This window comes from Cavia porcellus, unplaced genomic scaffold (genome assembly GCF_034190915.1).
Source record: "Cavia porcellus strain 051 isolate PalLab524CR breed Dunkin Hartley unplaced genomic scaffold, mCavPor4.1 scaffold_26, whole genome shotgun sequence".
Lineage (NCBI taxonomy): Eukaryota > Metazoa > Chordata > Mammalia > Rodentia > Caviidae > Cavia > Cavia porcellus.
In genome coordinates this window covers 47,406,421-47,421,700 of record NW_026947509.1, presented here as the reverse complement: position 1 = coordinate 47,421,700, position 15,280 = coordinate 47,406,421, and the positions used below count along the sequence as shown (strand labels likewise).

The 15,280-nt window shown below is 41.1% G+C and overlaps 1 protein-coding gene across 38 annotated transcripts in view; it reads right to left on the bottom strand.

Moving 5' to 3' along the window:
• The window catches only part of Map2 (microtubule associated protein 2), a 269,697-nt gene that overhangs the window by 39,323 nt on the left and 215,094 nt on the right, over positions 1-15,280 (bottom strand). For 15 of the 38 annotated variants that reach the window (XM_063237389.1, XM_063237391.1, XM_063237397.1 and 12 more), the window contains 3 exons: positions 12,200-12,313; positions 10,304-10,381; positions 441-686 (listed from right to left, as the gene is read on the bottom strand). In XM_063237389.1, the coding sequence (XP_063093459.1) occupies positions 441-686; positions 10,304-10,381; positions 12,200-12,313 (438 nt within the window). The remainder of the gene's footprint in view (positions 1-440; positions 687-10,303; positions 10,382-12,199; positions 12,314-15,280) is intronic. The other 23 variants (XM_063237405.1, XM_063237402.1, XM_063237408.1 and 20 more) reach the window with 5 other exon arrangements.

Sequence of the window (15,280 nt, the reverse complement as noted above, 5' to 3'; positions counted from 1 at the left end):
CAATTGCAAATAAAAGCCATTCTTCTATTTAAGCTTCTATATGCCAAAGTCCAATTGGAGGATTTAAAAGAAAAGCATATGAGTTGCTACCTCAAAACAAAAACAAAAACCAAAACAAAAATATACATGTATTAGCAATGTGACTGGCAAACATTCGAGATGAGGAGGGAGGGAGACTCAGAAGCTCACACAGCATCATCAGCCTGCTGCAAAGCGTCTTGTATCATAGCAAAGGACAACCAAGAATCAGCTGTAGCAGGGGACAACCAAGCTGCCATACAGCACTGCGCAAGCCACACTCTGCTCACAAAGGCTAAAACGGTGGTCTCATGATCATGAGAAGACCCAGAGATGAAACAGCTTTAGAAAGGCGCCAGGTTTGGAAGCCACAGGAGAGACCATTTGCAACAAAACACATGCACATCCTGAGAGAAACACACCTTCCTTGGAAGAGGAAGGGGTTTTTACTTCCGGAGACAACTCTGTGACCTCTTTTACACTTTCCTCATGCAGAGCCCCAGGGGGCGCACTCTCTTCTGGAACTATCTGTGCCTCGGGGCTAGCCTCCACTTGGCCCTCACTGGGCCCCTTGGCTTGGTCTGAGGACTTAGCAGCCCCACACTGTTTCCCAGGAAGAGCAGCAGGTTTCTCTTCCTCAGCCATCGGACCCTCTAGGGTTTCTTCTTCTTAGGGATGAGAAAGATGTTGACATCATGACCACATAACAATATGCAGAAGACAGAAACATTATTCAAGGAACACTTTCAGCTCCACTGGAAGAGATTCATCAGGACCTCCCATAGGTTTTACCATTTGGATCAGCAAATTGATAGTCTCGTGCAGCATACATGATATACTGATTGGAAAATTACAGTGTATAGTCTGCTAATAGTGATGCCTTTTAAGGTCTCATGAAAAGGCTATTTATTTTAAACTCTAGAGCTGAAAGAGTTTTATGGATCGATTACCCTTAGTGGTAAAGTTGCACACACATGGAAAGCTTGCTGGGAATAGGAGATGGGTGCTGCCAGGTGACAGATGGTTGTGACATAGATGTGTTGATGCACGGAAAAAACCTCTTTGCGTTTGTTAGGTATGTTCTGTTTTCTCCAATGCAGGAAGCCCCTACATAAGAATTCCTGCTTGCTTTATTTAAAATGAGCAAACTTCACAGAGGAGTCTTGGGAATTAAAAAAAAAAAGTCCTTCCATGTAATAACCAACAAATTATTGTAACAGCTTTACCAGAAAGTCCACTGAAACTTTTTTGGGGGGGTGGGTAACCAGGAATTGAACTCAGGGCTTTGCACTTGCCAGGCAGGTACTGTGCCTCTGAGCTCTATGCCCAGACTGAAACTTTAAAATATATTCAATATCCTCAAATTAATAGGCTATCTAACTAGCCTAGGTCAAAGACTACCTAACTCAATTTGTATTATCTTCACTGAATAAAATGATGCCTTAGAAAATGAAGAATTTGAAGGAGCATGTACAATATTTTGAAAGTTTAGGTCAAGATGAAATTTAAATTTTATTTATACAAGTCTTCCTCTGGGGTATAATTGTTACAATATTGTTTAATTGATAATATAGCTCCTGTGTCTCTAACACTGACAAAGAAAATGTGCATATTAGGAATAAAATCTTATTTCTACAATTCATGGCAAAAATCTCTCAGGAAAGATAATTGAGTGGTGACCAAATTGCCAAAATATCCCCCTACATATAAAACATACATAAAATATAAAAGGAAAATTCAGCCTTTGAAACCTTTAAAACATAAATAATGAACTTGGGAAGGTTCTAAGTTACTGTATTCATTTGTTCTCTATACTTCAAGTGTAAATTAAAAAAACCAATTTTATCCCTTAAGAAATCAGGAGGGAAATATATACATTGTTAGTGCTGCAAACGGACAATTGTTATGGAATTTCTATGAAATAATTGCACATTGTGTAAATGGTCCTGTGAGAAAGACTACAGATGAAAAGAAAAGGACTTTCCTGTTTTAAGAAATACTGACCCTCTGGGAGACAGGGAGAATGACTCCATGTCTTCATATGTGGCACTTAGATATTTACAGCCTTTCAATTTAACTCTGTAAGTGACATTTAACAAATTCCAGTTCTAACTTCTTATTGAGGAAATGTTATAATGTATAGATTTTACTCACAGTTTAATTTTATATAAATGCTTTCCTAGTGTGTTGCTTTTCTGAATAAACCTTAATCCAAGAATTTGTTTCTGAATCCACATTACGTTTTTAGCTTTCCATTTTTACAATTTGCGTAGATCATGTTTATTTCCCCGGCCTGCCCTATTCCTCATTCACAAATCCTTATGTATTTTTTAGCTCACACTGTTAGAAAGCTTACTTTCCACTGTTTAGGTTGTATTACTTCATCAGGTATCTGAGCCATTAGAACTGTTTGCTTCCAAGATGATTCTTGAGGAAGTTTATTGTCATGTAGTTGGTCAGAGGTGAGTTTATTTAAATCTTGTCCCATAAGAAAAATTTCTGCAAGGGTTTCTCTAAGCAGGTTACTGTGACCATGTGAAAATAATGTCTTCATGTAAGCAATATTATTTTAAGCTTTCTTTCCTTTTTTTGTTATAAAATTACTAGTTGGCAGAAGACAAGATGTAAGCCAGCATCCAATAATTTCACCCTCACCACAGCAAGTTATGTACTAGGGTCTCCTGGATTCATGAGACTGAAAATCATTTTCCCCCTCTTAGCCCTGAGCTCCTAACATGAGGCAAGACAGTCACCTGGGGAAGCCTCTGCAGTTTTTGCTGACAACTGCATGCAATGGATAACAAATTCCTGCCATAACACCTATTGGGCTCCAAACAGACCCTTCATCTTTTCTCTTTTAAAGAATAATGGTGTTAACAAAGCACTACAAAGAAAGCTCATTCTGCTTAACGCTAGTCTTAGCAATACTGTGGATCCAAGGTGGAAAAAAATTTTCAGGGTCATCTTTTATGGTTTGAAAAAAAAGTTCTTCCTTATTGATTCATTTGCCAGTAGTAGAAATGGGTCTTGTTAGTTAAACATTTTGTTCTCTGTCTCCTGAACCCTTTCAGAAGTTATGATATTTAAAAAAAAAAGTGCACACATCCCTCAAATAAGGCTTTTTCTCCCTTTTGGAGACAGGGTCTCACTATGCAGTTCAGGCTGGCCTTGAGCTCACTTTGTAGCCCAGGCTGGTCTCAAACTTGTAATCATTCTCCTGCCTCAGCCTCCTGAGTGCTGGGATTACAGGCGTGAGCCGCCATGTCTGGCTTTTAAGGTTTCTTTTAGAACATTTTTGAAGCATTTGGATCTATACAACCTATATAGGGACTTCGCATTCATATGGAAAAAACAGTCTCCTGCCCCCCACCCCCACAGGAAGGCACACTGAATGGATGCAAGTAGCCAAAGCTGCAGGCTGGGGAGGAGGAGCAAAAGGGCACCATGCTTGGTTCACCTTTCTCCTGGCCTAAGTGGGCCTCTGCGCTGTGCGCTGGGACACTGGGGGGCACACTAGAGGTGGTCCATTGTGAGCGGAACAAGGGATGCTCATAGTACTCCTCATCGGAAGGGGAAGGGTCATCATCAGGCACAGACACCGAGATGGAGGGGGCTAGGAGTCTACGCCTCTCCCCGCTGCTGACAGGTTCGTGGCTGGGGAACCTGTGTAGAGGACCCACTTGATCCTCAGCCCCTTCATCTACAAACAGACACACAGGAAGAAACTGCAGGGTGAACTGGACGAGACAGACACCGGATCAGACGGACGAGACGAGACTAGACAAGACGCGGGAACAAGGACACGCAGGACAGTGGCAGCAGCACGAGAGGATGGAGGGAACGGGTCAGCACGACCAAGCAGATGAGGATGGGTGACGGGGATGCCGCATGCTTTGGGAGCCACTGCAGTAGCTGTCCTTTAGGAAAAGCTGCATTGATCTAAGTCAATCAAAAGTATCGACACCCTTGCTGCAAAACAGAAACGATCTGTACGTGCCTCTCAGGTGAGGCAGAGTGACCAAGGAAACACTGTAATAGAAACGAAGCATTACAAAACAAGCGCGTTCTCTGCAGGAAGTCCTTTTGAGAAGACCAACTCTTCTTATTCTTGTACCAATGCATTTGTAAGTTAAAGGAGGGGGGAAAAAGCTGTCAGGATATCATGCCTCTATGACTGCAAGGAAAAACAGTTCCTGTATGAAACACAACTTTAATTATCTAGGATGTACCAATAACATTCTGGTTAATTCAGTTTGAGTCAGTGACTTTAGCCAGTAATGTTAACTCTCAGTTGTCCTAAACAAAACCTACAAAGCAGAACATGGTCCCCACAGCTCTTTCATTGGATGCTAAGGCTGGTGCGATTCTGCAGCACTGCAGATGTACAGTGTACTATCTGAGGAAGCTTTTAAGGTCACGAAGTTGTTTTCCTACATTTGCTTCTCTTCTGAAAGCCCAATGAAGATACTATTAGCCCTCCCAGAGCTGGCTCGGTTTGATGGGATCGGCATGGGGTCTTATTTATACCACTGACTCCTGTCTGCTCCTTGGGTTTGAAATCTTACTGCACATTTCTTATTCAAACTGCTTCCATTTCTGTCCTTTTGTGTGTCTTGGCATAGAAGTCTGACTTATCTGAACAAAATTCCTCAAACTTACAATTGTAGACCAGTCTGTTTAGCAGGTAGACTTGGTAGAATTCGATGAGGTGGAAGGACTGTGAGAATGAGAATTGGGGGGTTAGGATTTGGCTTGGACACTGTTCATGGGGGCGTTTTACTCTTTTTGCTAATCACTAAACCTAGAAATGTGTTTAAAATTTTACAGCGCTTGATATAATTTTTACTTCTCTAGGGATCAAAGTGACAAAATTATAGCATTAGTTTGCAAATTCAGTGCGTTTCTTAGGACAGGAAATTACTTTCAGCCCCAAGTGCTGACGACCGGAAGTAAGTCTGAAATCATAAGGATACTAAAAATAATGCTCTGTGGATGGATTGCTTTTAATCTTTTAAGCATGTTATTTACTGATTATTCCACGGAAGTTGCTTCGGGATGGATGCTCAGAATTTTCTCAGCCATTGTACTTATTATATCACGGGCTAGCAGATGCCTAAAATAATGTTGGATATTCTTAGTTCAACCCAGCTCAGTCTCTCAGCTGAGGAGGTAATTGCCCAGATCTGGTCTCCAACACTGACTGAAGCATGGCCCTCAGCTGGCATGGATCCCAGCTGCTTCTTTCCACCACAGCTCCCTGAGACTAGCAACTTCCCCTCTATGTAAGTTACTGTAAATAATTTGGGTATGTTCAATAGATTGCACAGGGATGCAAGAAGTGGAAAAGGGGTATTTGCCTCTCTGCTTTTTGGGGGGAAGGGTGTAGAGAAGACTATAGTATAAAACCAAAGAGCTGAAAACAGCTGTCAGCTGGAGGACATCCTCAGAAGATGTTTTCAAGCTTCCGAAGATTTTGGCTCCCTCTTTCTTGTCATTGTTGCTCTTTTTTATAAGTTCTCAAACGTAAAAGCAGCCCACAGCTTCGCTTCAGATCTGTAACATCTCAAAAGAGGCAGTGTTTTCTATTCTGAGGACTTTCACTGTAACCAGTCAACAACAGAATTTTAAAGGCCATAGTGGAAAAGTAGCTTCGTTTTGTATTTTCTAGGCCATGAGCCAAGACTAGTTTCGGAGGAGTGTCTGGCGAAGGCCAGTTGTTTCCTGGTTTTGTCTGCTATCTGCACTCCAAATCTCTGTCTAGGACCTGTGAATGAAATCCATCCCCCATACAAGCTCCAGAGATAAGTGAACTACGCTGAAGAAGCTAATTCTCAGCATACGCTTAGTTCCAGTGCTAAGGACTGAAGACATTAGGTTCTCATTTGCTTTGAATGAGAACATGGTAGATGCTGCTGGGTCACTCCCAGGAGAGGGGGATGCATAATAATTAAAAATAATTGGAATATTTATTTTGGGGGTGGTTTTAGAAAAAGGCCATTTTCAGAGTAGTTTGTAATAAGGAACTCCCATTTGAAGATAATTTACTCCCATAATCCCACAGTAAGGAACCTGACAAGAGGCGGAATCAGGGATGTAATACAATTATGGGTTGTAGGATTTAGATTTGGACTGGAATTGTGGGTAAATCACTTGTCCAGGCACAAGCCACCTCAGTAGACATGAGTATAAGCTATCTTTGTGCATTGCTAGGAAGATTAAATGAGAAGATATTTGTGAAAGCTCCAAACCCAGTGTTTGACTCAAACATGTTAGCACCTTCTGTGTACCTAGACACTTTTCAAGTACTTCTGCTCTTTCCCTTTATTGGACACATCAAAGTTGGGCTCAAGAGAGTTGGAAAAATTGAATTCATTTTTAAACATTAGTTTTGCTGTTTAACTTAATGACTGATTGCATTCAGCCTTTTACTTTAAGTAGGTATGGTTCTGAGCCTCTGTTATTGCCACAACATATTCAATATCATTTAATAATATTACATATAAAAAGGTCAATTATACAAAAGTCTTTTTGCATAATTATCTTCAAAACTGAAGCATATCTGGATCAATGGAGGAATAAATATCCTCTAGCTTGCTTTATTCAAACTTTTTCTTTTTTAAGAAGCATTTGAATATTTATATTGGGTTAAAGTAAGTATTGCTACTTCAGGAAGATCCAGTTGGTCAGCCCCAGGGTGCAAAGAAGTAGTCACCTTTACGAGTGATTATGCTTCCTAAAGGATCAGAGACCCTGATTTCTGCTTGCTGGGACTTCACCTCCTGTGTCAGCAGCAGATGGCTGAAGGCGGCTGGCCCCTGCCACGTGGCTCTTCTCCATCTCTAAGCCCTTTCCATCCTGCAAGCTTTTGCCTTAGGATGTCTGAGTGTTCTGACCATGCTGCTCCAGAATGACACAGAGGGAAACTGGCTTTAGTGTAGCAATTACTATCGCTACATCTGTGACACAGAACACCACTCTAGAACTCTGGAGCAAACTCAGAGGGCAGCGGAGTTCCTGTTTTCAGTTCCTCTGTTTTCAGGTGATCCCACTGTACTTTCACAGGCTTTCAAATTCTAAGAGCTCTGTTGAAATGGCAGTTATTAAAACTGGGTCAGAAAGTAAAAGGTGGTAAACTGGAAAATATCATAACTAGTGTTGGAAAACTATACCATGGTTTCCTTTCTAAGTGTGTTAGTTGTTAATTTTTTTCATCAAACACCCTTGTACATGTTCCCCAAAATAACCACATATCCGGGGAATTATCACTGTTACATTAATTAAAATTAATGAATATTTATAAATTATGGTAATGAATGTTAAATTTTTTGGTCACTGAAACTTCTTGAACTAAACTTTACTTTTTCATTTTAAAGAAAAATATAGATAAAATGGTACGAAATTTCAAAGCAAGACTGCAGGAGAGTAACAGTGGTTAGTACTTCACATATTGTTGTCTTCAAAGTAGTTGCTCATATTACAAAATACAGGCATGAAAAATTGATCAAACTATGTTATATTCTGTGGGAGCTTTCGGCCTTTCCCTTTGGGAAAGAACAGCTTTAAAAATGTTTGATAGTTAATAAAAAGTTAATGTATCCCCAAAGTCACTGAATGCTCAATTTAATCCAAGAGCTCTTTTCCTTTTGTACAAAAGGATCAGACCGTAGAAGCTGCTTGAAAGGTATGTCAAAGAAGAAAAAACAGTCCCCTCACGAAGCCAAGGAACTCACCTCATCCCTTCCTAGCACACCTGCTGTAAGCAGGACATTCAAAGAAATTGCAACGGATCTTGACAGACTAGTAAGATTAAAGATTGAATAGTTCAAAGGTGTGATTGTTCATTAATTTATTTTCTGACAAAATTAGACTTGAAAGTAAAACTTATTATTTGCTGTACATAATTGGGATTTAAAATAAACAAGAGGTAATGTTTTGTCTAGACCTCATTTCTTTAACATATTTAGCGCGAGCATGTTACTTGGTGTTTAATGAGGGAAATTTTATAAAATATATACTTGTATCACATAACTCAAAAAATGGTTATACCTTCAAAAGTAAATCATCAGGGCTTTATATAGTTTATTGCTTTTCTAAAAAAAATAAGCCTCTAAAATAACTGAATTACTTTCAGTGATAACTAAGTTGGCACTTTCTCTAAGCATGTGGAAACCACTTGGGGTAAGCAATACTGAAATGTAAAGGAACAGTTTACAGTGACACATAAGTGACCAAAGTGTGAAACTGATTCCATATTTTATTTATCTTTTCATTATATCAGCCTTGTTACCCTGCTGAAAGCAGGCTGGGTGGATTCCCAGATGGATGGCAAGGCTCACCTTCCTTTTCGGTTGGAGCACCCATTAGGAAGTAAGAGCCGGTGACTTGGTCTCCGGAATACTTTGGAAAGAGGCCAGCTGTGTGGACGTCAGCTCCCTCTCTGGGTTAAGAGGATTCCCTGACGCTTGCATGGCTTTGAGCAGGGGCTCAGATACGCTGTCAGTGGCCTGGGGCGGGACAACTGTCACTTAGGGATGCCTGCTGCACTGGGGCTGCAATGCAGGCCCACGACCCAGCTGGCCGCTGGTACCTCCCTTTCCTGTGGTCCGCCAGCCCCTGCCTCACTACCCATTCACATGTCCCTCCTTGCTGCTCATCTGAGAAGCTTCACCTCCTGGCCCCTCTCCCTAAATCCCCCTTTCCTCCATCTGTGCTCGGCCAACTCTTCCTCGCTTCACCCATCTAATCAAAGCTATTCTGTCTTAGGGCTTCTTGATCTTTGCCTTCCTAGGGCTCATTCAATTTGAAGTTATTTGAAAGCTTATTTACTGGACTTCCCTTCTTCACTGGACCATGTGCTTCTTAAAATCAAGGTTCAGAGCCAGGAGTGATGGTGCATGCTTGTAATCCCAGCACTCGGGAGGCTGAGGCAGGAGGTTTGCTGTGAGTTTGAGATCAGCCTGGGCTACAAACTAAGTTCAAGCCCAGCTTGAACTGCAGACAGAGACCTTGTCTCAAGAAAAAAAAAAAGAAAAGAAAATCTGTGTTCAGGCCCGCTTTGTCCCTTAGCACATACTGAGAGATTAATAGTCAGTGGCTGTTATGCACTTACTATCATTCCTAATGTTTTTCCTCAGAATAATTTTATTCGTTTAACATTATTTCAGGAGTTAAATAAGGAAAAAAGTTTCAATTTCAAAAATGCAAAACTTGGTAAAAATGTGTAAATTATAAATTATAATGGACTTCATTATATGTTGTTCAGTTATTTAGATTTTTGTTTTTAGCAAAGTGGGGAATATTTTAAAAGAACATGACTGCTAATTATAAAAAGATGAGTCTTCTGAGACAAAAGGTATTCAGTTTTTTAATGCAATAAAGTGAACTCTAAAGTGATGCCAAGATGAAAAGCAAATGAAGCTGTGAATAAATAGTTTTAAAGTTCTGGTTTCGGTGTGGGAAGAGCACGGTACAAAAAGGCCACTACTGTTCCTCTGACTTAGGTCTGTTCACTTATGCATCGTTCAGAGTTCCCAGAAAAGTCAGGAGAGAGCCCGTGCTCAGTTGCTATCTCAACATAATTTAGTTCAGTGCTTTTCATCTGAGCTTGTGAATGGGTATCCTTCAAAAGCACCCCTCTGTTTTATCAGTGAGAACTGCCAAGCTGACACAGCATTCCACATGGAGGAAGGGCATGAATATATTCATGGCAATAACAGGTCTCAGCAGGAAAGGAGCCCTGCTCTCAGCTCTCTGTTCACTGCCCTCAATATCACATTCCTGCATTAACTGCTTCATTTATTCATTAATATTTATTGAGAGTTTGCTGTGGATCTGGCCCTGGGGAGGTTCTTGGCGATGTAATGGTAAGCAAAACAGGGACGATTCCTGATGTTTCCATAAGCAAGTGTTGACTTCGTCAATAAATATGACTCCTGCTATCACAGGGGTGACACTTTTTATTTGTGTTCAGTCATCTATAAGATAAGTAACTTCTCTGTCAAATACTATATTAAGTAAACTGTTTCTCTATGGTTGTTCTGGCAATTTAGAGATAAAATTATCCTTTCCTTTATCCAGTAGCTTTTCCTACTTTTCTTTACCATATTCTTTTGATTTTTACAGCAATAAAATGATTAGATACTTAAGAACATCATTTCTTCAGTGTCTGAAACAGTTCCAAAGCTGAATGACGTCTGGCCAATACTGGAGTGGGTGGCCCTTGGCTCGATGTTTATTATTTACCCTTTTAAAGAAGACAAACCCTGCAGGGTCCAGCAGGACTTACCTTCCTCCAAGGGGACAGTCAGTTCTGAGGCTGGCGAGGGGGGTGGAGAGGGAGGCAGGTTAGCTGTCTCTTCAGCTGCTACGGATCAAGCAATGGAGAAATGAGATAACCACGGTTAATCCTGTCAGAACAGTGGCGCTACAGAGCAGTTTTCCATCTGTAAAGCGGTCCCTCTAGGAAATTCAGGGAAAGATTCAATGATAACCTGCCTCTAACTATGTTTAGCCCCATTATCTGGTTCACATATTTAATAACCTAAAAAGATAAGCATTTCATACTTTTCAAAAATAATTGTCTTTCCCATAAAAATGAAATAGATGTTAAAATTCTATCATTCATCTCATTAATTTCCACCTACTTGCTCAATTAATAATATAGTTGATTTAGTCATGCTATACCACATTAAAAACGCTTACAGGCAGGCATTTAATTTGGATTAGGCTAGTCTTAATGAAAAAAAAAACTTAAAAAGTTTTGTTGTCCAAATGGTTTATCTGGAAATAAATGTTACTTTGGTCATTGGTAGTTATTTTAGCCGCGATCTTTTTAAAATTACATTTTGCTCACGGAGTCTAACACCCAAACCATCTTCTGTAGGTATTCTCAGAAAATGAAGCTGCATGGCCTGGGGCAACTTTCAGACAGAAACCAGGTACTGGTGGGAGCCGTGCACCCGAGGGAGGACAGAGAGAAAGCTCTAGAAGATGTAAACCATCCACAGGGAACGCTACCACTGTCTCCTCAGGACACGGACTCTTGTTAGGACCCCGGATAGGAGGGCAGGAAATTTCTAAAGGAACGATTTTTCACCTAAAGATCACCCACATTTCAGTTTTATAAATGTTAGTAGAAACAATTTTTGGGTGATAGATAACTTTTTAATTTTCCTGACCCTGTGGGTTTTACATAGCTTATTTCAAGATGTCAAAACTTTAAAAAATGAGTTTTATTTCAAAGAAGTAAGCAACAGACTGAAGAGGAATGCTTTAGATGAGATACACTTCCCCTCTCTGTTTTAAGAGCGAAACAGTCCTTGATAAAGTACTCAGAGGATACTGTGCATATTTGGTATTTTGGGTGAGCAAAATATTTCTAGTCCCTACATTTTAGTGTAGTCTTGAAGGAGTACTGATAAGAAAATCAGATGTTAAGGACACATTAGATTACAAGGGAAAAATGGGTATATACTCTTTTTTAGGCTTAGAAGCCATGCCTTTCTACAGATCAGGTCTACGCACCTGTGAAGTACATACATATGTTGAACCTAAGAGTGTCTTTCCTTACATGTCTTCATGTATGTACATACGTGTCTGCTAATCTATTTCTTTTTCTATCTATGAATGAATGGCGGGGAGGGTAGCAAGCCTTAGCTGAGTGTTTGCTGCATGGCAGGCACCGTGTCCCTGGTCTGTCCCTGGAGGGCGTCTGACTTGTGACCCAGGGAAAAAGAAGGCACATGGTCAGTACTTCCTGCGTGACAGGGTCACTGAGGATCCTAACAAAGCTCTGGCCCCAGGTTTTGCATAGCCAGTTTAAGAAGACAGAAACGAGACTGTGGTATGGTTAATCACTTAATGAAACCCACAAAGGGAAATAACCATCTCCATCCAGAAATTTCTGTACATTTTCCTTATGTGTTTGTGTCCATGCAAGCCCCTAAAGGTCTAGAAAGGGACAAATTATAGGTTACTTGGGGGAACATCTAATATCAGTTTATTGCTCTAAAAACTACCAAAATCCCAGGATGAGCCCATGGAGGAGGATAGGACCAGGTCCCGGGGCATCTCGCTAGATCACCTAGGAGCATCACACCACAGACACTGCGCGAGTCTTAGGCTGTCTCCTCCCAGGAAGGCGCAGCAGACCCACCCAGACCGGAGGCTCTTCGCCATTTACCTAAAGGCAGCCCTGTGGGTTGGTCTTTGTGCTGAGCTTCTTTCTCCTGTTCGCCTTTCAGGACAGCGACAGCCTCGGCTGTGACTACTTGAACTATCCGCGCAGACACCTCCTCTGGAACAAACAGTAACAGAAGAAACCGCAGTTAGAAACTGGAAACAGGTGCTAAGAGGAAAGGGTGCCAAACAGCAGGACGGATCACAGCTTCCTCCTGCTGTCTGCTCACAGTACAATACGGTTTTTCAAATTGTAGTTAAAATGCACACACACACATGCACACACACACACACACACACACACACACACAGGCACACAGACAGACAGACAGACAGACAGACAGACAGACAGACAGAAGAAGATGCCTGAGAAGAGAGAGAATTGGCACTAAACGTGTATGGCATTTTATTTTTCAAAGTTATTTACATAAATGGAAATAATTGAATTTCTTTATGCCTAGCGAAACTAATTCAAAGAGAAAAGGGAGGATTCGTTTTGGATTTACTGAAAGCATGTTTATAGTCTGCTTACACTGGCCTAACAGCATCGTTCGAGGAAGTTACTGTGCTCATTTGTAGAAACATGATTAAAAACCTGAAGATGCCGCAAAAATTTTATCTGTGATTAAAAGGATCGTGAATAAGATTATGAAAACTTGGGATGGTGCCATTTCAAGGAAATACAATGGCATATCAGATGGTCTCTTCCTAAATAAATACTTCTTTTATAGGCAGTAGATGTTTTAAAGATTTTTAAGGTCCTATGGCATAAACTCACAGTAGTTCTACTAAGAACCAGAATGTTCATCACTAATATCATCAGTCAATGAGTTGCTAAAAGAACTAGTGTGGGGCTGGAAATGCTTTTGAAAGGTCAAGATATTAGAATAAATTCTTTGTTGAAATCTTATTATTACCTATTGTTACGGCTTGTCTCTTCGAAGCCTCCTGGGGTCACAGGTGGGGCTTTTTGGAGGTGGCTGATCCTAGGGTATGTGGCTGGGAAGAAGGAAGTGATGTTGGGATGGATTCACAGTGCACTGATGCTAGGATTAAGGGCGTGAGAGCTGTGCACAGCCCGGATACAGTGTAGTGACAGCAAGAGTCTGCCGCTTGCCACTTGCTGCCTCCTACCTCCCTGCTTTGCCATGAACCATTTTCCCCTGCGATGCCCCTGTGCCCCTCCTCCATGCTACTGCCTTGGAGCAGCGACTGCCAGCTAGGAACTGAGACCTCTGCAAGTTGTGAGCTACAATAAACCTTTCCTCCCTGAACTTTGGGTGTTAGATATTTTGCCTTAGCAGTGAGAAAAGTAGCTTAGACACCCATGATCCAAATTTGCATATTCATAAGCACGTTTGCAGATTTCTATTTTTTTTTAACCTAATTTCGATTTGTCGCCTCTGGAGAGTCTTTTTCACACCAACCAGGGTGACAGAAAGTACAGTGAACCTGCTAGGCTTTTGGGACTAGGAATGCAGTTGGATAGAATTTTTGCGACTTTTAAAAGCTAGATTACCAGACTGAGTAAGTTAGCCATTTTGTTTAACCTCCTTACTTTTTTTTAGACACTTGACCATGCATAGTCTTAGGGACAAACTGTGAAGACAGAGCAGGTATTAACGGCAGAAGCAATATTTTAAAAGTACGAAAGTGCTCACTGTGTCTTGAATGCTCTGCTAAGTTGCTTGTCCTCGTCGTTTTAATGAATTATTTACTATTACTGCTCCCATTTTACAGATGAGAAAACTGTGGACAAGTTGTGTTACACTGGAGAAGAAGAAATTTTATTTCTAAGACAGTTTCTATTTTGGGGGTACTTTTGATTTTAGTATTTGAGGAGATATTTTCAGTTATTCCAGGTAAATAACGTTAGCAGTCACCACAGCACTGCAAGGAAGATGAGCTGGTAGGCTACTCAGTGAAGCAACTGCAGAGGAGGAGAAGGGCTGTGGGTGGTCCCGAGGGCGGCATGCAGGGTGGCATCCTCTGAACGACCCAGGAAGCACGGGCTCCTCAGGTGACATTTCCAGAGGGAGTGAATACTATCGAAAAGGCTACACCGCAACCGGGGACAAAGCTCAGTGACACACAGCCTGCCTGGCAAGCACAAGTTCCCGAGTTCGATTCTTAGTACCAGAAAAAACAATAAAACAGGCTACAGAAGTGGGGGACTCTGAGCTGAGGCAAGCAACCAGGAGGACAGAGAAGAGGGGCAAGAAAGGGTAGCGGGGTGGTGGGCATGATGCAAGTGTTCTATGCATACATGAGGGCGCACAAGTGAAACTCATTCTGTACAGTGAGTGCGCACTAAAAAGCCAGTGAGTTGAGTGGCTACAGAAAACTAACTTTTAAAAGCAGCCCTTAGACTTCTAAATTGCTTAATGCTATTACCAAAAAGAATGATTTGGAGTTTTGAGAATTGTTACACATAATCATTTTCAATGCAATGAAGTGGCTTCTTCCACAGCCCAGTGTTTTACAGGAAGCTGGGAGTGGTGAGGGGCAGAGCAAGCACAGGAGCCCTGGGGCACACACAGGAACCGCCGTCCTTGGGGTCATTCCTGCACCCGCCCTGCAGCACTTACACAGGGCTGTACCCAAGGCTCATCTCCACCACTGTGCTAAGTTCCGCTGTCAGGACCGCTCTGTACTATGTTGGAGCCTGATTCAGATGAGATGCCTAACAACTTTTGAAGGGAAGAAAAGTCAACTTGAAAATTTATTCACAATATTTACGCATCAGAACTCACACTTATTATGTTTACTACCTGTAAGTCTCCAAACTCATTTACTGTATTACCATTTGAGAACTTGATATATTTCAGAAGAGTATTTTTTAGGGATTAAGATACCTTATACAACTCAAAGATTTGTTTTTTAAGACTATGAAGATAGTAAAAATAATACAGGAATCTGTTGGTTCATATGAACACATTATAACTGAACAAAGTTACATGATTTCAGTCTCTGTAATTTCAGTCTTTAGTTCGTTCTGACATCATCAAGAAGTATTTTAAATGTTGAGGAATAGTATAAAAGAAGAAATACATAAAAGACGCATTTGTACAGGCCAAATAGCACC